The sequence below is a fragment of the Silurus meridionalis genome, chromosome 12 (genome assembly GCF_014805685.1).
Source record: "Silurus meridionalis isolate SWU-2019-XX chromosome 12, ASM1480568v1, whole genome shotgun sequence".
Taxonomy (NCBI): Eukaryota; Metazoa; Chordata; class Actinopteri; order Siluriformes; family Siluridae; genus Silurus; species Silurus meridionalis.
Genome location: NC_060895.1, coordinates 3,966,745 through 3,990,427, shown reverse-complemented (window position 1 = coordinate 3,990,427; position 23,683 = coordinate 3,966,745). Strand labels below are relative to the sequence as shown.

Sequence of the window (23,683 nt, the reverse complement as noted above, 5' to 3'; positions counted from 1 at the left end):
ACAATTATAACACAAATATTTTCCTTAAATTCAAATAACCAGGTTAACCTTAATCTCCGGGTTAGGTGGTCAGAGAACTGAAATGGGAGTACAGAAATGCTTGGAAAACTGTGCATGTTTCTGTATAATATTGATTGTTTTCATAGCTGTGGTGTCATTATGACGGTATTAAGTTGTGTAGGAAACCACTTAAGGTCTAATTGTGAAATGCACAGCCCACCACTGATTAGACTCGTTTATATTGTTATCCGATTCATTTATATTGGAAATCAAGGTTTCCATGGGAGTATGAAAATACATTGTTGAAAAAATAAATATATATAATTATTATTTTTATTATTATTATATAAAGAAACAGTTCATATATACTATGTGAGTCGACTCATTTCAAAGAGTCGACTCTTTTGCCATTGACACGTCACACAGCTGTGGAAATATTCATTCATGTGTCTTTTTATATTACCTTAGCAAAATTTGAGATGGATTTAAAGATTGTTCCAGAAAGAATGGTCCTGGACAATACACACACACACACACACACACACACACACACACAATTTAACGTATTCCACCTACCTGCTATTTTATAAGCATTCAATCCACAATGGAACCTTTAAATATGTAAATGCTATTCGTTTACTGCTTTTCACTCTTCCCATAACTGCGACCTAATTCTTAAACTTAAACACCTTCCAGAAGCTTCCCTGGCGAGTGTCACACCACTACATATGCCCTGTTTTGAATCAATCATATTGATAAAACTAGCGTTATCGTTATCGTTTATGGCTAACATTAGTGGAATGTTCTTATGCCAGTACTTCCTGTCACTGTTAAAGCTCAGAGATGAGAAGACTGTAGATATAAAATACTTCTGTTTATCCTGGCGATGCTTCCGAAGAGAGATTAGATTTCAATATAGGTTCACTGTCTTCATTGTTTGTTGCTGATCATGGCAAACGTCAGAACTGGATTCATCATGGACTACTTCCATGTTCATCTATTTATTTTTTTCTTAATCTAGATAGCTAACTGTGTCAATTGATTTTTTTCTTTTTTTTTCTTTGTAAAACTGTATAAATAGATCTAGAGATTTAACATGCTAACACCAATTTCTGTAGTATTTCTCACAGTGTATCTGTATCTATGTATCCACAGTACAATGATTAAAGTCGGATAACTACCAGAATCAATATATGCGAAGCACCGTGATTACAAGGAAACCAGAAGCCAGGCATTTGAAATACACATATGCAAATAATGTTCATTGATTTGGTTGTTTATTCAAATCATTGTTGTATCTGATACTATTCGAGTGGATTCTGCACATGTGCTCAGGGTCACTGCTGGTCAACGTTAAGAAAGTTAGAATTTGTGCACAGTGAACGTGTCTGAACATGTAAAGTTTACATTTTTGAGAAATAAGGCGGGACAACCTGTGCCACCGTTATGCCACAAAATGATAAAAACACAGTTACAAGTTCAATATAAAGATAATGTTGAATTAAAATAAAGTTTCCACACGGAATTAGTTGGTCCTCTTTTTGGCATCATAACCTTGAATTTGTCCACTGTTTTTTATTACTTGGGATCTGAACTACGTTGCTAAATTTTGCAGAAGATTAGCCATGCTGTAAGCAGCCATGTTGGTTTGACATCACATGCTGAACTCCCCGGTTGAATAGACCATCCCATGTTGCTGAGGGGCAGGGGGCAATTGCGACCACCCCCCACCGGATAGAAATCTGCCCTACTATGTAAAAAAAAAAATCTTAAATCAGTTTGGACGAGCTTTTTCACTTACTGACCTTTCAATGAAATCATATGTTTAATTGTAGAAAAAGGACTCTAAAAGATCCATATAGTGTCATATTTTCTGCTCGGCCTACCAATTTACTGCTTGATATCACTTTAAAAAAGCTAATCCACTCTTCAAAAATAATATGTTTGATATATTTTCTAAACTCTTCACAAAATTGAGCATGTTTGATTAAATTGAACATTTTCATAAAAATCACGCATCCTAACCACTAGACCACCAGGGACCATAATGAATCCAAATTTAATATTTGTTATTTGATTTTGCCATTTTCACCACTTTCGCCCTCTCTCTTTCTCTAATTAACAAAATTATTATTCTTTTTACTTTATTATTGTTTAATGTGCATACATATAAATATGTGAATATATCAGAATCAGGTTTATTGGCCAAGTGTGTTGACACACACAAAGAAATTTGGTTCCAGCTGTTAGTGACTCTCAAATGTACAGATATAAATAACACTACACATTTAGCTTGGACTATACAAGACAAAACAGACTATACAAGTCAAAACAGACTATACGAGACAAAACAGACTATATAAGACCAAACAGACTATACCAGACAAAATAGACTATACCAGACAAAACAGACTATATAAGACCAAACAGACTATACCAGACAAAATAGACTATACCAGACAAAACAGACTATACCAGACAAAACAGACTATATAAGACCAAACAGACTATACCAGACAAAATAGACTATACCAGACAAAACAGACTATACGAGACAAAACAGACTATATAAGACCAAACAGACTATACCAGACAAAATAGACTATACCAGACAAAACAGACTATACCAGACAAAACAGACTATATAAGACCAAACAGACTATACCAGACAAAATAGACTATACCAGACAAAACAGACTATACGAGACAAAACACAATTTTGCGAGACAAAACAGACAATACTAGTATTAAGTAGGGATACAGAGTATATGACATCAGTAATGTACATAAAGTGTGAGAGTGCATGGTAGTGCAAATGATAATGCAGTACTTATAGCTATGAAGCAAGGAATATAATTATGGTGAGTTGTTAATGAGGGTGATTGCCTGGGGAAAGAAACTGTTCCTGTGTCTGGCAGTTTTTTTTTTTTATTGATAATATGATAATATGTAAAATTTCAATAGAAAGACTTTGAACAAAAAATAATAATAAAATCACTAGCACATGTCTGTATCAAATCATATGAGATAAAGAAGAAGCTGTTTCTACTCTTTAACATCTGAGGTGAAAGCATTCTATTACGCATCATATGGTCTACTCTGCCACGAATCTCGTCAGCTGTACCGTCTTCATACAAGTGAATTTCTGAGGGCTGTTTTTCTTCCTTCGCAACAACCCAGTTAGCATAATGCATTTTGGACAGATTCTTAACTGTTTGAGAATTTCCCCTCTGTTCCGCTTCTGTTTGCTGCGTTCGGGCCGAATGCCTGAATATTAAATGTTCGGATTAATCAGGCCAGATGTGGCCAGCTGATAATTTGCAGACAGGCCCGAACTAACAAATAATCAGATATTATCAAGAAATTAAGTCAATATGATGGTATAAAATTCACTTAATCAATTATAATCATCTATCACAAGGATGTGCAAACTTCTTGGCTCAATGGCCACAATGGATTTTAAAATTTGACAGATGGACCAGGCCAGTAGCAGATGGTGCAGATGGTGGGGAGCCGATATGAACTAACATAAATTATATGTGAAGCCCGTGAAAACGTTTAGATCATTTCAGTGAAAACAGTGTTGCTGGTCCCCCTTTTTGCTTAATGTTGCTGCTTGACTCCTGAATAGTAGATAAATATTTTGCTGAGCCTGTAAACTGGTTGCTAACCTCTGAGCAGTTCTTGCATTGCCTGGTTGCTAGCGTAGTCAGCACGCTTGGTGGAAAAGCTGTGGCTGATGTTTCATACTTTGAAAACCGCAACGGTTTCTAGGTAATTAAGACATACAGCCTCTGACTGGAATTCGGTAAAAAGTCCGCTACTTAAAAAAACTGGCCACTCGCTGTCTTTTCTTTTTCATTTCTTTGGTCCATTGAGTGTTAAAGTTGAGCTCGATTCAAAGGAAATCTTGAAGAATAAATATCTATGTGGAGAGACAAACCCGGCTTTATCGAAGTAGTGTTTGGAGTGCGTCACCTAATGGAATCAACCAAGACGCAGGAGATTGCAGGAAAAAGACAAAACAAATACCATATTTTCTCACCGTTAATTAAATAAATCACTGCCAGAAGTGAAAGTGGAATGAAGAAAACACAGGACCAAGCACAGATCAGTACACGAATCTCTAAACACATCGGAAATACAACTGAAAAACCAGACCAATGAGGTCTTCTCCGCTGGCCTAAACACTATAAGAATCACTGATCTACGTCTTAATATATTTTTGTCCATGAGCATGTATTCAAATATTTCCAATATTTTATTCTCTTTGTTTCAGTGTTTCTCTCACAGTGTCTGTTTACACTGAAGTTTCTATCCAATCAGATTTCAGCCGTCACAGTATGTGTTGCCACTCCAAGGTCATTGCAGGCGTCCAAACACGTTAGCATTTTTAAGTCCTTTGATTGGACGGTCAGAGCTCGCAAACCGCATCTATAGCAAACTGCACAAGCTCGGGTATGTTCGTGTGGATTTAATAGCTCTTTTTTTTATTTAACAATGGCTCAGAGAGGAGAAGAAATAGATTTGTTTACAGATATAGTTACAAGATGGACCTTTCAAGAAAAGCTGGAAATTGTGTGGAAAAATCAACCAAAACAGTATTTAAACTTACAAAATTCTTCCCTATAGAATTTGCCCAAAAACCTACAGTTTGCCTTAAAATCCGCAGGAAAACTGTGACGAACGAAAAAAAAAAAAAAACAGGGTAATTTTATGAGGGTCATATCAATGCTTCTGCTAGAGGTGATGTATGCAGGAGGTGCATCTGTGACTGCAGTGAAAGTAGATTTGATGAATTGTGTGCATTGGGTTTCTTGCTTTAGTAATGGCAAACTTGAGTTTCAATCACCGGGGTCATGTGTGCAAAGTAATGAAGAGTGTGTTGGAGAATTTAAGAAAGAATTGTGCAGGCAGGGCGGAGTGGGTGGAGGAAGAGTGGCAAGAGTGATAAGATAGCATGGTGGGTATCTACAAGAGTGACTGTGACTGTAGTGAGACCTACAATGTTGTATTGTTTACAGTTTACAGATCAAATTGACACAGATTAAACTAATTAAATATAATTCAATCAATCGAAGGTTTTTATGAAATAGTTTGTCAGATGTATGCATTAAAGATGTGTATATAAGTGTGTGTGTCTGTTTTACCTTTAATATTTAATTTTTTAAATATATGTACTACTTAACTGATCTAATTATTTCAGCATAACTTAACAAATGTCTTCATTCCTTCCATCATTCATTTACTCCCTCGATATGAGGAACTGTCAGGATTTTTTTCCTTTCAAGAAGAATTCAGAAAGCTGGTCATAAAACGCAAAAGGATCAATAAACCGGTGTAAAAACTTTGGCGATGACATGAATGCATCTGCAGAACAAAATCGCACATCGCTACAAATCGTATTTCCAGTAGCCAGTGACGCTGCGTTTTTTTTTTTGTTGCTTCGCCTCAAAGTGCGAGGTGGAAACTAATCAAACATGTGGTCCGCCACTTAATATGTTTGCGATGCAACGTAAAAAGGATTGGATTCGTTACACGTGTACGAAAGCCGTGTACTGAAACGCTTCTGTGCGAATACGTGTACCGCTACATCCCTGGACATGGGGTCATAACGATGGTATTAAGAGGTGGATTAACTCAGGACACCGCTGAAGGCATAAATGTGAAATGTGCAGCCTGCCAATGCAAAAAAACACATTCTGGAGACCTGAGTTTTGCTCGAACTTCTCAGTTTTCTACACTTTCAGTCTCACTCAGGCCTGTAGGTGGGAGAGTTTCCATATATGGGCATGCCATCATCGCGCCTTTCCTATTGGCTGATGGCGCCGAGCAGCTGCCTGTCAACAAGATGGCCTTCCTCAAGCGCTTTCAGGAAGACAACGGAGCTGTATTAGGTTTTACTCCGGACTCGATCGGATTTTAAAACATATTTCCTTGTAAATATAACACGGCAACATTTTAATAAGATAGAGCGCGATCAAATGAGTGTATAGCTGCCCAGAAGCAGCCAGAGGAAAAGCCGGAAGAGAGAGGAAACAGGACGGATCTCCTCAGTGGAGCTCCAGCTCTGGGTCACAGTGTTGATGATGTTGATGTAGTGGTTCAGGTTGTAGACCTGTGACACCTTTTTCCCCCTTAATAATTTTTTTTTTTACTTACATATTTTTTCTTATTTTTTTAATGGATGTTTTTAAAGATTTTTTTATTCGACCTTAGTGGATTTTGTTTTGTTTTTATTTTTATTTTTTTCCTCGTTATTGTGGGAGAGCTGCTGGTCGGAGCCCAAATACATTGGTTAAAAGGTAAGAACGACTCTATATATATATATATATATATATATATATATATATATATATATATATATATATATATATATATATATATAAATGTAACATGAGCTAGGAGCTAGCCTGTATTATTAGCGTTAGCAGGCTAAATCCCGAGCTTGCTCGACACATTACATTCTGACAAACACCAGAGCTAACACGATGAGGAAATAATTTTTTAATTCATTTCAATTCAAACTGTCGAATTGTACACATTTTTTATTATAATTTCCTTATTTATTGAACCTTTTGAAATCAATAGCATGCAATAACATCTAGCTTAGCTCGTCTAGATTAGCTCGCTTTGGGCCCTAGGTTTTTTCTCCTGCAGTTGGAGTTGGAATGCACAATTATTACCGTTAGGTACTAAAAAGAAACTGTATTCATCTAATATGTTTTTTTTTATATCCCTTTTTTTTCACACAAAAAAAGAAAGGAAGCCAAGGCAATGCTTGCAATATTGCGCAATGGTTACACCTCTGGCTTCACGACGCGGACCTGACTCGATAAGCTATTGGCTAAGTATCTGGCAGTTTACACTTTAATTAGAAATAAGGTTTATTTCACGAATAGGCGTTAGATTAGAACGTTAATTGGGGTTAATTGTTATAATGAAGGGCTAACAAACCTGTTTTACCGACCTGAAGCAGGCGGTGAGGTTTGCTAGCTCCAAAAACGGTGCATTGACATTTCCTGGTCTAATCAATAATTCATATAAATCAACAAACTCACCATTAACTATGCAGTTACTAGTGAACTAGATCACTTTTGTAGTAAAAGAAAGCACAAATCTATTTTTATGCTGACGTTTTGGATGTTTAGAGTTACCCAGTGATGTCTGATGGACGAATGACCGGTCCGTGTAAATATTTATTTCAATATTTTAGTATAAATGTTTTTTTTTTTTTTTTTAATCACAGACATGCACCTCATTTCCTTTTGATTGTCCTGAAAAATATGTCATTGAATCTGGTGTAACTGGTTTGGATTCTGAAGGGGATGAGATACTGTACTTAAGTAAATACGTGACTATAATACATGGCGGACAACAGAAAGAAAAAAGTATTTGATTTGAACCCTAAAAAAGTGGTCGTCATCCCTATTCGGGTTGGATTCGTTGATCAGCGAGGCATCTGCAACACGTTTTAGGCGTCTTTTCCTCGATGAAAACTCATGCGTCTGTTCAAATCGCCCCCAGGACGACAGAGCAAGTTTGTAGCGAGGTATATTACGTGGGAAATACGTCACGGGGTTGCGTCACACAGTCACGTGATCTTGTCTCGTAAGCAAAACAGTGTCTAAGTGATCAAAAAGGTGCCGGGGTAGAGATAAGACTTGCTTCAGTTTGGGGGCAAACACTACTGCTCCAGTTACAGTTTGAAAAAAATGAAACAACACTGACACTAAGTATAGATGAGAAGGTTTGTGGGTGGAGACTGCAGCTGTTTATCAGACGCATGGTGACATTTGGATCAGACATGTATCAGGGGCTGAAGTTACAGAATTTGTGACCTGTCTCATACCCCAGACTGAGCTCGGTCTATAAGAAGATGCAATGCATAATGTAATTAGTTTTTTTTCTTATTTATTTCCCAGACTGAATCCTTTGATGGAGACCTCTGGCCATGAACAACCAGAATGAGTGGTGAAGAACAAAAAAACTGCCCGGCATAGTGGCAGAAATGCTCTCCAAGGGTTCAGGATGAACCGAGACACCTTTTCTCACATCCGTCTGTGGTGCCCACGTCCCTTCGGCACCTACTCGCAGAATAAGCCTTTCGGTAATGGCACAATTAACGGCGGGACGACAGCTGCTCTTTGCAAAGCCGACACTGCTGGCCGTCCATCCATAGATGATAGCGGAGTTGCCGAAGAGCATAATGAAGACGTGGGTACAGAGAACACCCCTCCCGCCCCATCGTCTAACGTCCCGGTTCCTGCCCCCCCTGCCCCACCCTCTTCCGCCTCACAAATGGAAGATGGAAGGGTGTTGCTTGATACGTGGTATGTCATCAAACCGGGCAACACCAAGGAGAAAATCGCCTTCTTTGTGGCTCACCAGTGTACAGGAGCAGGCATTCCCAGACCTAGTGCCATGAAGGTGAAGGGAAACTGGGGCACCGACTGTACCAAGGCCAAACGTCGTCGTCGGTGCTCTTCATACGACCCATCTACGAGGGCCCAGAATGTGACCTCAGAGCTTCCCTCAGAGCCCAGCTGCCTGGAGGACAGCATTGGAGTAAATGAGACCGATCTGCTGTCTGTAGCAGAGATGGTGGCCCTTGTTGAGCAGCGCACAGCTATGGCCTTGCAAGGCATGGCAGCTCAAGGACAAATAACCTCAAGCGACCAGCAGCATACCGTCCTCCACAATTCGGTTTCAGATTCTTCACCAGTTGTATTTCTTTCTGAATCTTCTCCTTCTGCCCCAACCTCAAATAGTGACTTTGAACTGCAGCAGCAGCAGGAATCCAGACGTGTTGCTCAGGCAGTAGCGCGCTTTGAGTCTCAGCAGCAAAACCTCGAACTGCGGCCTCAGATTCACGACTCCAGTAAAGACCGGGATTGTGGCGGCGAGAACGGGGCAAACGGTAAAAGCCACGGTCGAGGGGAAGTTAGGATCGCGTTCCGTGTGTCTAGCTTGGATCCACGGTCTCAGTCGGAGCCCGAAGGTCGCCCCAGGTGCATGTTTATGAGCTGTGGGACTGGAGCAGGGCAGACAGCCACCAGGGCCAAAGAAAAGATTACGTGTGACCTTTACCAGCTGGTTAGCCCTTCATCTCGTGACTCCAGTACTGTTCTGGCTGGTTCATCGAAATCAGATTCCACAGGAGAAGACATCGCTGAACGGCCTCCCTGCACGACGACAGACCATACCCCAGACCACTGCTCAGGGGAGAAGAAGGCGGTGGCCCGTGAGCGCGTGACCGGCTTTCATGTTGAAGTTGTCGTCACAGGAGCTGTGGACCAGTGCGTCTTCTATGGTAAAGACAGCACAGAGAATGTCCAAGAGGAGACTGTTTGCATCGCTATGCCCAGTGGGACTAACCGTGCCGATGTTTCAGATGAACCTCCACCCGGGCAGCTTTTCTTTCTCCAAAGCCAATCTGCTGAAGATGAAAGTGGTTCCGAGATCTCGAGCGGAATGTGCTCTTTGGACCGCGCGAACAACAGTTGCTCAGTTGGTAGTGTGGCAGAGCGGCCGGCCAGCCCGATCGCCAGCGTGGAAGACTGCACCGATAAATCTCTCTGCCGCCTCTACCGTCACGTCTCCCACGACTTCCTGGAGATCCGATTTCAGATCCAGAGGCTTCTGGAGCCACGGCAGTATATGCTCATGCTTCCCGACCACATTATGGTTAACATCTTCAGCTTTTTGCCCACCCGCTCTTTAGCGGCCCTGAAGTGCACCTGCCATGACTTCAAGGCCCTGATTGAGACTTACGGTGTGCGCGCTACAGACTCTCGCTGGAACCAGGACCCTTTGTATCGCGATGACCCCTGCAAGCAGTGCAAGCGGCAGTACGAGCGGGGGGACGTCTCGCTTTGCCGTTGGCACCCCAAACCTTACCACCACGACCTGCCTTACGGACGTTCGTACTGGATGTGTTGCCGGCGCACAGACAAAGACACACCGGGCTGTAGGGTCGGACTGCACGACAACAACTGGGTACAGCCATCCGACATGGTTCAGGCCCGCGCCAAAAGAGAAGACGGGAGGTAAAGCCAGGAGTACGGCGAATCTGGGTTTCCTTTCTTACTCTCACTTTGCCTAAACCTCATGACAGTGTAATATTTATGGTTGAGCCTGCCCCTCCCCCACCCACCTCAGCTTGATAACCTTGCTATCATGTCAGTATCAGTTCTTAGCAGTGCAGCATAATATGCCGAGCGACGCGCGTGTGAATACCGATGCTGATTAAATGAGGTTACTGTTTGCTGCATGGGACTAAATCTTGATGCGTGTTTGTAAATCGGTTTGAAGTTCTTTTTTGGCTTGGCAGTGTTTTCCTAAAAACCAGCACTGTAGCCGATCCCAACCTGCAGGCAAGGCAGCAACCTGTCGGGCTAAAGTCATTAAATGTATTGAGATGGATGTCACATTTTCTTTACTAACCCCCGGGGCAAATACGAGCAAAAATGATGTCACTTTACAAAAACCTGATGTCACTTTGTAAACATTCTGCTTGTTTTTTTTTTCTCCTCTTTTGTGTTTTTTTTTCTTTATTGTGTGAAAGAGTGAATTTGTTTTTTCTCTCCTCCTTTTTGCAGAAATAAGATCAAGATCGAAACAGTTGTATATCTTGTTTACCCTGTTTTCTCAGCCGTGGCCCTGCACCTTCAGGTCACTTAATAACCCGTCTTTGCTTTCTGTTGTTGGTAAAAGAAAAAGAGAAAAAAAATATCAGGTTTCTGCCTTAAGACTCCATCTACAGTCTTTCAAACAGAATGGAAATGTTGATGCTGATGCCCTTTGGGAGACCGTTGTAGGTTTCGCAGTCAGCCGATGCTATAGGGAATTTTTGCCTCTAAAGTAAATAAAATTTATTTAAAACTGGTGTCTGTATTAAAGGACATTATTTGTATTTTATACAATGCTACAATTTATACAGTTCTACACTACATGTGAAAGTTTCTTCTAATAATTTTAAGAAGGTTGAAGTTACTGTACACCAGGCTCTAATATGAGAGATTCATACACACAGTAATTTCATTTTTTTTTGTTGTTGCCATAATTAAGGTTGCAAAAGGGTTGAAACTTTCCATGGGAACTACATCAGGCCAATTTCTGAAATACTCATTTAGAAACTGACCAGGAATTCATGGGAATTAATCATTTTATTATTATTATTATAATAATAATCTGTATCATATACAAAACACTTTGTTTGGTCATATGCAGACTTGCATGTAAACGAATACAGATAAAAAAAAAAAGAAATTTTTGATTCAATTGTTAGTATAATTTTGTTGCACAATAGCGTACAACGAGGTTTTAAACATAAACGGATGTAATATGTATGAAATTTATGTGAATAAGCTCACGAATTTCGACATTATTTTGTGTGCAGGATTTGAGAAACGATGTGATGGAGGAAAGCGCAGGGCATGTAGGAGGCGTGGCCTCAGTAGCCATGTGATGTGCATGCGATTGATGTGGGCGCAGGGTAGAATTTCAACTGATATTGCATTAAATCTTTTGTTGTTGTTTGTTTTTTATTTACCAGAATGAAAATTCCCAGTTTATTCATGTTCATTCTTATGGAAAGTTTCCAGTCTTGAGAATTCCTGGAATTTTGCAACTTTAGTAATAAATAAATTTGTAGAAATCCTGAAATATAGTTGATACCAAACGAAAATCGGATCACCGCAAAAGTTCTATTTTCAGGTTTTATAGATTTAATATAGATCTACAAAGCACTGAACATGTTCACCTACACACTAATGCACGATCCATGATGATTTCACATAATTCAGCTAAAGTATAAATTGATAATACATTTTCGCTCATGCATAGAAAGCCCAAAAATAAACAGCCACCGCCATCATGACCAGTGCATTAGCGTTGACCAGGTGCCTCCAGACTGAGTCTTCACTTATATCTGGCAATTCTTTTGATGCTTCGATGACCTCTTCTTCTGAAGGTTCAGGAGCCTGAGAGCCACTTAAGCCACAGAACCAGGCAATTAAACGGGCAAGTCCTGATCGATCCTCATCTCCACCTGGAGAAAGAAACAAGATTTAGAAGTTTGGTCATTTTGTTTTCTGGAGTTGAACTGCTTTGGATTTTATGGCTGTTGTTTAGTCGGCCAAGTGTCTAAGGTGGTAGCTCCAGGATTTATAATCACGCTATGCAAGTTCTAATGTTATCGTCTTAGTAGTTTAGTTTGAATACGGGTAAATAAAAATTGAACACTGCTGTGGTAGGAATAAAAGTCGGATTTGCAGAAAAGCAGCACGGTCCATTTAATGCAAGTAGACTCACCCCTGTCCTCATCCCCTCTGTTTTTTTCCTGCGCTTCTCTGCGAGCGTTTCTTCCCCGTTCCTCTTCCTCGCAGTCCAGATCCACCCTCTCCTCTTTCGAGTACCGCAAGCTAAAAACGAGCCGATGAAGCTTGACGGGGAGAACGGCGCGAAGTGAAAGTGAGTATAACTGCGGATTATCGGTATTGTGACACCATCTGACGCTGAGGGTCCACTTACGTGTTTGTCGTCTATAGGTGAAGTGCAGTAGCTCACAAGGAGAGCGAGAATGCCAGTACAAAAGAAGAGCAGTACCGCAAAGTACAGGTAATGAACCCCGCAGATGAGTGAAGGACATTTGGAAGGGAAGAGGCAGCTCCCGGATCCAAAGTAGAATTCAGGACCGATGCGGCACAAACCCATCAGTAAGCCGCCCATCAGGCCCCAAAACGCACCCTGACAGAGGGAAGAAACTATATCAAGTTGTGATAAATATGATATTGTGCTTTAGGACTCATTTAAAATGCATTTTTTTAATACATTGAAAATAGATGTGGTTCATTTTCTCAAATCAAAGTATTACAGGTCGGCGCTATCGTGGGTTTTGTGTCTTGTCTTGTGTTGTCTGTCTGTACTGTTTTTTGTCTGCACTGTTTGCACCAGGTTGCAATCTATGCGCTTTACGTAGCTTGTGTTGTTGTTGTTTAGTGTAGCACCAGGGTTCTGGAGGAACATTGTCTCGTTTTTACTGTGTACCACTGTTTATAGTAAAAATGACAATAAAAGCCTCTTGACTTGACTTGGAAAAATGTATACCTCAAAAGGTTGAAGACCTTGTATTGAACATCTGTGGACGTATAGATTAAAATTTTCCCTTCACTTGAACTAGGGGACCCAAACCTGTTCCAGCATTACAATACCCCTGTACACAAAGTCAGCTCCGCACGATTTTTTTTTTTTACATGGATTGGAGTAAAAGATCTGCTTTAGAGCTCTGGAAAACCGACTGCACCCTGATTGGTCTCCTCACCCTGCATCAGTGTTTGTCTTTAACACCCCTGTGGGTGAATGAGCACAAATCTCCCCAAAATCTAGAGGAACTAAGATCTTTCCAGAAGAGCAGAGGTTGTTGTAACAGCAACTATGGACTAAATGTGGAATAGGATAGTCAGAAAAGACCATAGTTCAAAAGAAAAATATAAATTACCGGCTCATTAACTCGCTTCACAAAGATCGCCAGAAAGAAAACCGCTGCTATGGGCGGGGCCAGGTAACTTGTTACTGATTGGATATAGTCAAATAACTGTCCACTTTGGGCAGCCTGGACCACCGGGATCCAGCAAATGCTGATCGCAACAATGCAGAGAACCCATAACCTGTTAAGAAACAAAAACAACACCCTGAATTTCAGTCAGTACACAAATTAGAGAATGCATTATGAGATTTGAACCTCAATCCTTTACTATGGACCAAGGATCATCCTAGAAAGTGATATGACAAAGAACCTGAACAAATGTGTGAGTTAAAAACACATTACGTTACGTTGTGTTCAGTAGATACACTGTAGAGCCCTGTGCAGGACTGTTTTCTTAATCCCGCTCCCGCTGAATTTCTGTCCATTACCGTGATTTCGGTGTCCGCTCCCACCCACTCCTGCGAACGTTCTGTATCTTATAAAGATTGTGTAAAAATGTACACAAACGTTAGGGCTACAATGAACGTTCTTATGAACCTATAAAAAACTGTCAACAAAACATTACAACTAGCGGGATTTGCAGGATGGCGGGGGCTCGTGCTATATCTGTTTGACCACCCACTCCCGCCCGTGGCAAAGGTAAAACCGCGGGTCCCGTGAGACTTGCGTTGGGTCCTGAGCCAATTGGGACCCCAATCCCAATGCAGCCCTCTAATACAGTGTATATAGACAAAAGTATTGTGACAGCTGACTTTTCCAGCTCTATGTGAATCCCAAAATTGTTTAAGGCACACAGTTGTAAAGGATGTAGAACACTTGAACTAGGAGACCCAAACCTGTTCCTGCAAGACACTTACCTTGTGCACAAAGCCAGACCCATGAACATATGCTTTAAATGGGTTGTAGTAAAAGCTCTTGATTGGCCTACTATAAAGCTTAGACCACAACCCCTGTTAAACACCTTTGGGATGAATTAGAATGCTGCAACTCCGAATTCCGAATGAGATGTTCAAAAAGTCAGGTGTACACAAACTTCTGCCCATTTTAGTGTATTCAACATGGCTTATAATAGCAATGTACAATAAATACTACATAAAAATCAAAGCCATGTGGTCCAAACCTGCCAACAATCATAAGCTCTCGGTCTCTGGCTTGCGGTCTGATGCGTGTCCATATGTCCAGGGTGAACAAGGTGCTGCTGCTGTTGAAAATGGAGGCTAAAGAGCTCATGAGGGCTGCAAGCATGACGGCAAGCATTAATCCCCTTAAACCTGCAGAGAGGTATGGCGTCAGAAAAAAAAAACCACTTATGACAGAGTTAGAACTTTTTGGACTCTCGGCATGTGGATAGATATTTTAATTGATCAAAACCTTGACAACAAGATCAAGTTTCTGAAAGTTTTTGTAGAAGACTGCAACATGTACAGCGATCAGGCATAACATTATGATCGGCAAGGCACCCTAACTGATTAATACTGACTGAAGCCGAATACGCAACAAACTGCGATTTTCAGCAATTTGAGCTACAAGAGCTTGTCTGTTGGATTGGACCACACAGGCCAGCCTATGTCGCCTGGTTTACCACTGTTCCTTCCTTAGAGCACTTTTGATAGATATCGACCACTCCAGACCGAGAACAGCTGTGTGGCCTGGTACCAACTGACCTACAGACCGGTGCAGGGGCCACGGCCTGGGGTACCACTGGTCTAGACGTCACAATTTGTTAAAATCGATCAAATCCTTACGCTCGCCCTTGAGGACAAAATGTTCAACTGTTGCCTTATATATCCCATTCAATAACAGGTGCCAGGATGAAGACATGTTTAGTGTTATTCACTTTACATGTCAGCGTGCAGAAGGTTATAGATGATGAGTGGATGGTGATGGAGGCTACTTTATTTCTAGTATTGTTTTTAGGGTATTAAGTTTCAAACCCATTTAACCGGACTGTCTACCCTCTTTCACATACATGAGATGCATGTAATTGGTTACTGTTGATGTGGGGAGAGATAGATCATTGATAAAGACACACTTCTGTTGCTCCTTTCAAGTTCTAAATAACTTTGAACAATAATACTCCTCCTTTTAATTGTAAACATAAAGATCATCTTTGATCATGATTTTTTTGGCGGTCATGGAGACTGGTCCACCCAATTGTAATGCTAAAGCCTTAATTTTGCATGTAGTGCTATAAAGAAGGTTTTTGTGTTTTTTTTTATTCATGAATATGATGCAACACAGGTGTAACTGCGCCATGTGCAAGGCAGAACAGTGATAGTGTTGTCATGGCAGTATTGAATGGGCGAAAGAAAGAAAAATGCATAAAATCTCTCACCGCTCGGCATGACCGAGACCACCAGTTTGGGGTATGCGATGTTAGAGCAGCCGACCTCTGTCCCACACACTTTCTTACATTCGTTTGGCTCCACACAACCGACCTCATCTAATAAAACGTTTTATAAGCCACATTCTGTGTTATAGTGCATTTGAAATTGTAACGATTGAAAACAGTGGGCACGTAATTAGTTCAGTGGCATTACTAGATCATTTACCAGGGTATAGGACTCTGCTGATCATGCCTGGGAACACCATGAGGAACATAGGCAGTAGTTTCAGGTAGCCGCACAAGATACATCCAGCCTTGACATGAGTCAGATTGCGGGCAGCCAAACAGCGCTGAACAATGACCTACGCCACAAAATTAGAGAGAAATCTAGAAATGCTATAAATATTGCATCACGTTTATCTGGGTTCAAACACATTTCTTTGTATATTGTTTGCAGGAGCATTTATATAACACATTTGGTATTCATTTAAATTCAGTTAAAAAGTCAAAAGTGTGGAAACAGCTAGTCTTTTAGCATTTCTAAAAGATGTTTATATGCAAAATATATGTTTATATTTCTCAAAACATTCAGCCTTCTGACTTTTTGTATCCTGTTCATCCCAGAGCAGTTAGCAATAGGATTTAGGTGCGGTGACTTGGCAGGCCGTTCAATGATAGATATCACTCCGGAAGACTGTTTGCTCTCTAAATAATGCTTACAGAGTTTGGACGAACACTTCGGGTCATTACATTGTTGAATGGTCAAGTTGGTTCCAATGAGCCGCAGTCCAGACGGAATTGCATGGTGGTGAAGTATGGAATTGGAGCCATGTTGGCCCTTCTCCAAAACAAGCCCAAATAATTTATGTTTCACCTCCATGTTTGACTGTGGGAAGATGTTTTGACATCTCGCCTGTTTTCCAGCTTACATAAGTTCTTTTGTTAGAGAAAAAAGTATAAATGAGGCTTTGATTATACATTCTTTTATATTTTAAAATTCTTATCTGTGACTGCCAAAAGGAGGCTGCACTCCAAGTCAGAAATTGGGCAAGGAGCTCAATTGTCTGAGATGCAATCGAAAGGCCAAAGAGGAATGTAGGACACCCATTGCCCAGACAATCCGAAAGGAAGGGCGGTATTTGAAAGAGAAAGCCATATGACATAGGCTACATCTTAGTGTGGACATGGCCATAATTGGAGAACATTTCATGTGATGAGACTAAAATGTTTTGACCTTTACATAAAATAGTGCCAGTAAACCATTGTTTCGTATCACCTTGAGAAGACCATCCCTATAGTGAAGCATGGTGGTGGAAGAATTATGTGTTGATTGCTTCACATCAGCACGGACTTAGAAAGAGTCATGGGCGATATCTGTGCTCGAATTGAGCGGGGGCTGGGGGGTTCCGGGATCCCCCATAAGGCATTAGGGACCCCCCACGACAAGTAAAAAATAGACTTAGGGAGTTCCCAATTATTTTAGTAAAAAATATATGAATTACACAACAACTGGGGACCCCATAAGATTTGAGGACTGGGCGATATCGATTACTTTGCAATCCGAGAAGAATCCTACAGTCTACAAGAGGCTTGATGCTGGAGATGAGGTAGAATGCTAGAATGGCCTGGTCAAAGCCCAGATCTCAACCTAATCGAGAATCTGTGGTTGGCTGAGCGATGTTTGGTGGGATTTAGCACTGGATTATTCTACTGGTCCATTGCCATTCTCTTTTCATATATCTACAGAAATCTACAGAACTCAAAATTGGATTTTAACATGTAAAGTGTAATGCTTTATAGCCAGCTCTGATTCTAGTCAGTGCGCATGTTTAATAAGTGCTTTATCCAAATAATTTTATCCCTATTTTATGGCTGTTAGCACGGCTCACCTGGTCAGTGCACCAGTACCATCCTCCTACAATAGCAATACCAAATAACACACCAGGCCACGGCAGGTCTCCATTCACGGGATCCCTCAGCAGGTGGAAGGCGTCCTCGCGCGGTGTATAACAGTGCTCGGAGATGTTGAGGACCCGAGGGTCGAGAGACATTCTTACTGCCGGTAAAGCCGAGCTGTATTTTTCTAGTAAAGCATTGTAGCCTCCAACCTCATAAAAGGCTGTTAGAAGAGAACCAGGAAGAAACCAAAAGACTTAAAATTTATATTTGCACATCATATAATTCCATGAATATTTAAAGAAGGACCGTAAACTTACAGAATCCCATGAGGACAAAGGCTCCAGCAATGATCACAAAAGTCTGGACTGTGTCAGTGTACATCAGAGCTGCCAAACCACCTATGACGTACGTTATGACGTGGTGTTAAATATATTTATGTGCCAATATAGGTACAGGATAATGCAAGGATGAGTATGAAGCATCTTTGCTAGTTACTATGTAGATTGAGAAATGTATAGATTAACATGATTAGCAAGCTAACTAGGTTAATTGTCGAAAATTCCAAAAAGCATAGCTAGCTAGCTAATGTTACAACATTAGCTAGGATATTTTTTCCAGCCATTTTTGGTTGTTAAAAAAAAAGTCGAGGGATGCAGTAGCATTTGACCCTATACTTGATCTAGGACACCCAAATCTGTTCCAGCATAACCATTCCCCTGTCTATGAAGCTACCTCCATGAGGATATGGTTTACATGGGCTGGAGTGGAAGATCTTGAGATACCAGCTATAGATCTCTGACCTTTTGGAATGATTTGAAATGCTGACTGCACCCCAGGCCTTCTCGCCTCACCTACATGAGTACCTGACAGGAAGCCCAAATCTCCACAAGCACACTCCAAAATCTAGTGGAACATCTTCCCAGAAGGGTGGACATTATCATAAGAGCAAATCGGGACTAAATGTGGAATGTGATGTTCAGAAAGCACATACCAGGTGGTCAGGTGTCCACAAAACTTTTGTCTATGTAGTATATGAACTCATTCTAACACTGAGTAAAGATTTTAGGAAACCCCCTTTAAGAATAGAAATCGAAAAGTAGGTGAAGTCTATTAATTAATATTTGACTATAATAATATAGTTTCAATGTTCTACATTTGTTACTTCACATGGTTTTCTCACGTTCGTTTTTTCACAGTCTTTGTAAGCATGAACGATGTACCTGTCACAGTGTAGAGCGCTGTAATGGAAAGCAAAGCGATGACCGCGACGTAAATGTTCCATCCGAGGGCTTGCTGTATGAACACTGCCCCAGAGAACATGTCCACCTAAGAAAAGACCATCACGGATCACAATGTAAGTGGAATAAAACAGAGCTGAAGGCTGGACTGAAGGAAGAATGTTGACATGTTGTGGTTTATATTTCAACAATTTAAGCAATTTTAGTAAAATATTTCTTAACTGGGCTGCAGGGTGGAGACTGGGCAGAACTGTAGGACAGTGATGCTGGTAATAAATTGATGGTCGATTGATGGATATGGATAACTGACCATAACACATTTTAACATCCCATTCCACAGTGCTGTTACAATAACCTCCACTCTTTTGAGAAGGTGTTGTACTAGATTTTGGAATAAGTTTGTGGAGATTTTTGAGGTGAGCAGGCATGGAGTGCCGAATGCAGTCAGCATTCAAATCCATCCCAGACCTCTATAGCAGAAGATCTTCCACTCCAAACCAGGTAAAGCATATCTTCATGGAGCTGGCTTTGTGCCCATAAGCATTGTCATCGTGGAACCAGAAGGGAAAAGTCAATGCTACTGCATCCTTTACAATGTTGTGTTTTTGGTGTCAGTTTAGGGGAGAACAACATCTGTCTGGAAACGTCAGTGGTTTTGACCCTAAAGTGTAATCACGGTTGGGTTTCAACAATTTCAAACCCAATACTTCATAAGTCTTACTCTGTGGTTATCCATTTATAACACAAAAGCAACTTTTTTAAACCAAAGAAGTAATGGGGTATTTGGGAAAATTTTGGATTCAATGTTCAAGAATGCAGTGATGAGATACAACAGAGAGTCAGCATGGCAAGTTAGCAATTTACCAGCTACTGAACACTGCTGTTGTTGTAAATATCAACAGACTCAAGCACTGAAGTGCAGCTCCATCACGCTTTTTAAGGTATATTCCCACTATCCCACTATTTAAATCGCAATGTCTAAGGTGGAAAACGGAATATAAACCAGCAAACATGTAAACGTGAAGTATTTCGATGAAGCTTTTAATTTATACATCTTTTCAATATCTAAAATAATCCGATTGCTGTTTGTACTTACGGAGATCTTTGTGAAGATGTAGAGGAAAAGTGAGATGACAGAGAGGTATAAACTGATTCTAGTGCCTCCAAATCTCTTCTTCAGATATTGTGGCATTGTGATCACCTTCAAAAAACCCAACAATATCCAAAATATTTTTCTCTCAGAACATTTATATAGAATGTTTAGTTACATAGAACTACACAGATTCCAGACAGTTTCTAACACAAAAAAAGAAGTTAAATTGGTTTTAAAAATTAGTTTACTTACTCCAGCTGTCAAATACACAGGTACAAACATCCATCCTAGCAGCAGAACAATGAATAAAGCCTGAAAGAAAAGCAAACTGTAAGAGCGGGACTGAAATATCCATACATTATATATAAAATCTTATATATATATATATATATATATATATATATATATATATATATATATATATATATATATATATATATATATATATATATATATATATATATATATGTATATATATATATATATATGTATATATATATATATATATATATATATATATATAATGATTTTATATATAATGTATGGATATGCAAATAGACATCAAGAATTCTTGTTATTGCAGTATCCTAATGCGGTCATCACAGGTTTAATGTTACACCCTGGTCACAATTTAATTAGTCTTAATGATACTGGATGGGGTTCCCAGAAGGTTTTGTTACCATCTCAAGGATGTTTTCCTTGCCACTGTCTCCACTGGCTTAGGGATAAGGGATAAACTTATAGGCACTAAAAATTTATACATTTATATTTTATAACCTCCTTATCTCAGCAAATCTGCTTTGGGACCATGCCCACTGTTAAAATCGCTATAGAAAATTAAATTGTATTGAATTCAATCGAATACTGGTTTAGAATTTCGATTCATTTCCATTGTCATAATATTTAGAACAAATTGAGTATTAAGAAAAATGATTCCCCAAAAGGGATTCCTGGGGGAAAAAAATAATTCATTTATGAATCATGAAAACATCATGCATTTTATTTAATATATTAGAAAAGAAGTTTCAACTACAGCTTCACTATAGCTTAGAAATTAAAATAAAGAATACAAATAAATTCTCTGAAAAATTCATGAACCAAGAGAAAATCACATGAAACATAGGAAAAATGTCTTTCAGCTGCACCATAGCAGCTCCTAAAGCAGTGTTTTAACTAAAAATAGAGCTCCAAAGTCGGCTAAAATGGCCAACCTAAATGAAAGCATTTGACGATGTGACCAATGAGCTCTCAAGCTAGTTTAAAGATATATAATGTTTAGAATGAAGAATTCCATGCAAAAAACAAGTTTTATTGATTTTTTTGGAATCGCAATGAATCCCATGATGCATGTTACACTTTTAGTGGTCTTGCTGTATCAAAGTAAATAATGATTTTTTTTTTATTAGTCAGCCATCATATTGATGTAGTGTTTGAAGTGAAGTTGCGACTCCTAATAAACCTCTAAAATGCTTCCTGTGGTGAAATTTCAACTTGCTGTAATCTTCTCAGCTACCAGTTCCTTCCTTGTTTACAGAAAGACATCAAATCGACATGGCCGTGCAGTCATTTCTAGATCTAACTTTTTCTACTCTCGGCTGTGCCTTGATTTCAGTTTAAAATGAGAAAAATAGAAAAGTAATTACTGATTAGATGCAGCTCAATTGTTATGATGTTAATCTTCTAATCAGAATGTGAGTTCAAATCTGAGCACCACCAAAAGTCACTTCTGGGCCCTTAAGCAAGGCCCTTAACCCTCACTTACTCACTTGGTACATAACTTGGGTTTTTGTTTTCTAGCCTGCAATCATCAACAGACTTATTCATGTTTCCCCCCAGTTAAATGAACTCACACTGTTAGTTCTAAATCCCAGCACCACCAATGTGCCAATGTCCAATGAGATCATTTTCTGGATAAAGAAGTCTCCCAAACGCCATTAATATAAAAGTAAATGAGTCCATAACCTGGACTTCTCTGTTCGAGTCTGCGATCTTCCCCTCAATCGATGTTTGTTGAACGTCCCCAGAGGTGAACATTTACATGAAAACAGATGATTGTACATCTTGAGCTATTGCATTTAGGTTCATTGTTGTGCAACTTGTAAATGTAGCGGGAATTTGTTGCTTGTGATTAATTGTTAACTTGTTTTCTGCTCTTGGGGTCAGAAATGATCACAGATGAGCTCAGACAAAAACTTATTAAGACTTGAGTGAGAGCAGAACAGTCAATAGTCTACGCTGGAGAGATTCGAGTTGGAAAAAAATCCTTTGCAAGAGTTCCGGAAATAACATTATGTACAGGGAGCACGGAATACATTTCAGCTTCGACTCACGTTCCATTCGAAACCTCCGACCGCAATCCCGCTGGCGGCACCTGTTCCTGCGAGACCGACAAAATGCCCACTGCCTATGTTGCTTGCAAACAGAGACGCTCCAACCTGTAATATTAGATTACAGCAGAAAATTTAAGACTTAGACCATGTACAATATATGGGGTTCTTTTTCACAAACTTGGTGAATTGTTTATGTCTTTGGAAGCCTAAAACTTTTCCTTCAGTTGAACTTCCAGACCCTGTTCCAGCATGAGAATCTGAAGATCTGCTATAGAGCTCTTGAACCCTTTGAGAATGAATTGGAGCTCTGACTGCACCCCCGGGTCTCCTCACCTCACCCTGTATCATTACTTGTATTTGACTAATTACCCGTGAAAAATCTAGTGGAACATCTTCCCACGCAGGAACTGGGGACTTGTCAGACGTCCACCAACTTTCGTCCATCTAGTGTAACTACTTTGAGACTTTACATCTAGTACAAGATTTTTTCTCCAAACACTAGAATGTTCAGATCAAAATGTGTAAATGAACAAAAAGAAAACAACAAGGAAAAGGAATCACTTACTGGCCACCACACCATGGTACGCCCCGCGAGGAAGTAGCCACCTACTGTGCCCCGATTTGTCCTAAACATTGACTGAGAAACGAGAAGAAATATGCTGGTAAACGTGATTCGATGATTAGAATGTGAACGTACAAAGAAAAGAGAGAATATAAAACACGAACCCAAATTCCAACTCCAATCACGACCATGAAATAACCAATAATGACGATGATATCCGCTGGGTTGTTGATGGTCACATGATTTCTCGAATCCTTAACTGACTTATTCATGTTTTCCCCCAATGTTCAATCTTATCTTTATATCCCAGCATGAAATACAGATGTCTCCAGAGCAGAGGAGATTCTGAGACTGGGAAAGACTTTAGGACCTTTGTTCTGGGCTTGAAGAGGAATATTAGTAAAAAAAATATAAATACTAATAATTAACATATTGTCCTCAGAATGAGGAAGTGTTTATTGAAGCATGTAACGATTATGGAATAACCTAAAGTACAACTAGTTAATTAGTAAAACGCAAAGCAGCACAACAGGCTGTAGGTACGAGGGCCTGCAGACGAGCTCGAAAGTATGTTTATACATTGAGCGTAAGTTCCAGATCAACAGTTTCAATCTTTTCTCCTTTTTGGTTAATCTGATTAAGAGGACTCCTGTTTTCTTAAACTAGTTTTCACTATATGGACTAAAATTGGGACGCCTGACCATGTTAAAATAAGTCCTACGTTGAAATCTACACTAGTATTTGAA

General features: G+C 39.9%; 2 protein-coding genes across 3 annotated transcripts; one reads left to right on the top strand and one right to left on the bottom strand.

Annotated features, from left to right (window-relative positions):
- Positions 1–5,813: 5,813 nt before the first annotated feature.
- On the top strand, positions 5,814–10,888 carry fbxo46 (F-box protein 46). 2 transcript variants are annotated; one of them, XM_046862230.1, is made up of 3 exons: positions 5,814–6,305; positions 6,762–6,851; positions 7,926–10,888. In XM_046862230.1, the coding sequence occupies exon 3, from the start codon at positions 8,032–8,034 to the stop codon at positions 10,051–10,053; it is 2,022 nt and encodes a 673-aa protein (XP_046718186.1). In that variant the 5' UTR covers positions 5,814–6,305; positions 6,762–6,851; positions 7,926–8,031; the 3' UTR covers positions 10,054–10,888. The 2 variants fall into 2 exon arrangements, with proteins under 2 accessions (XP_046718186.1, XP_046718185.1); XM_046862229.1 differs by lacking the exon at positions 6,762–6,851.
- slc5a2 (solute carrier family 5 member 2) lies at positions 10,531–23,319 on the bottom strand. Its single transcript, XM_046862232.1, has 15 exons — positions 23,102–23,319; positions 22,941–23,012; positions 22,376–22,480; positions 20,298–20,357; positions 20,049–20,153; positions 18,935–19,040; positions 18,032–18,112; positions 17,705–17,934; positions 16,042–16,177; positions 15,825–15,932; positions 14,610–14,760; positions 13,502–13,670; positions 12,535–12,750; positions 12,316–12,445; positions 10,531–12,052 (listed from the first exon to the last, which is right to left on the bottom strand). Exons 1-15 carry the CDS (start codon positions 23,207–23,209, stop codon positions 11,838–11,840), a joined length of 1,992 nt encoding a protein of 663 aa, XP_046718188.1. The 5' UTR covers positions 23,210–23,319; the 3' UTR covers positions 10,531–11,837.
- Between the last annotated feature and the right edge of the window lie 364 nt (positions 23,320–23,683).

Excerpts from the sequence above, each read along its gene's own strand:
- slc5a2 (XM_046862232.1), bottom strand. The coding sequence starts at position 23,209 with ATGAATAAGTCAGTTAAGGATTCGAGAAATCATGTGACCATCAACAAC. Across the intron at positions 22,481-22,940 it reads GTACCATGGTGTGGTGGCCA|GTTGGAGCGTCTCTGTTTGC; the intron begins GTAAGTGATTCC and ends CTAATATTACAG. Across the intron at positions 13,671-14,609 it reads GAGCTTATGATTGTTGGCAG|GTTATGGGTTCTCTGCATTG; the intron begins GTTTGGACCACA and ends GTTTCTTAACAG.
- fbxo46 (XM_046862229.1), top strand. The coding sequence starts at position 8,032 with ATGAACCGAGACACCTTTTCTCACATCCGTCTGTGGTGCCCACGTCCC.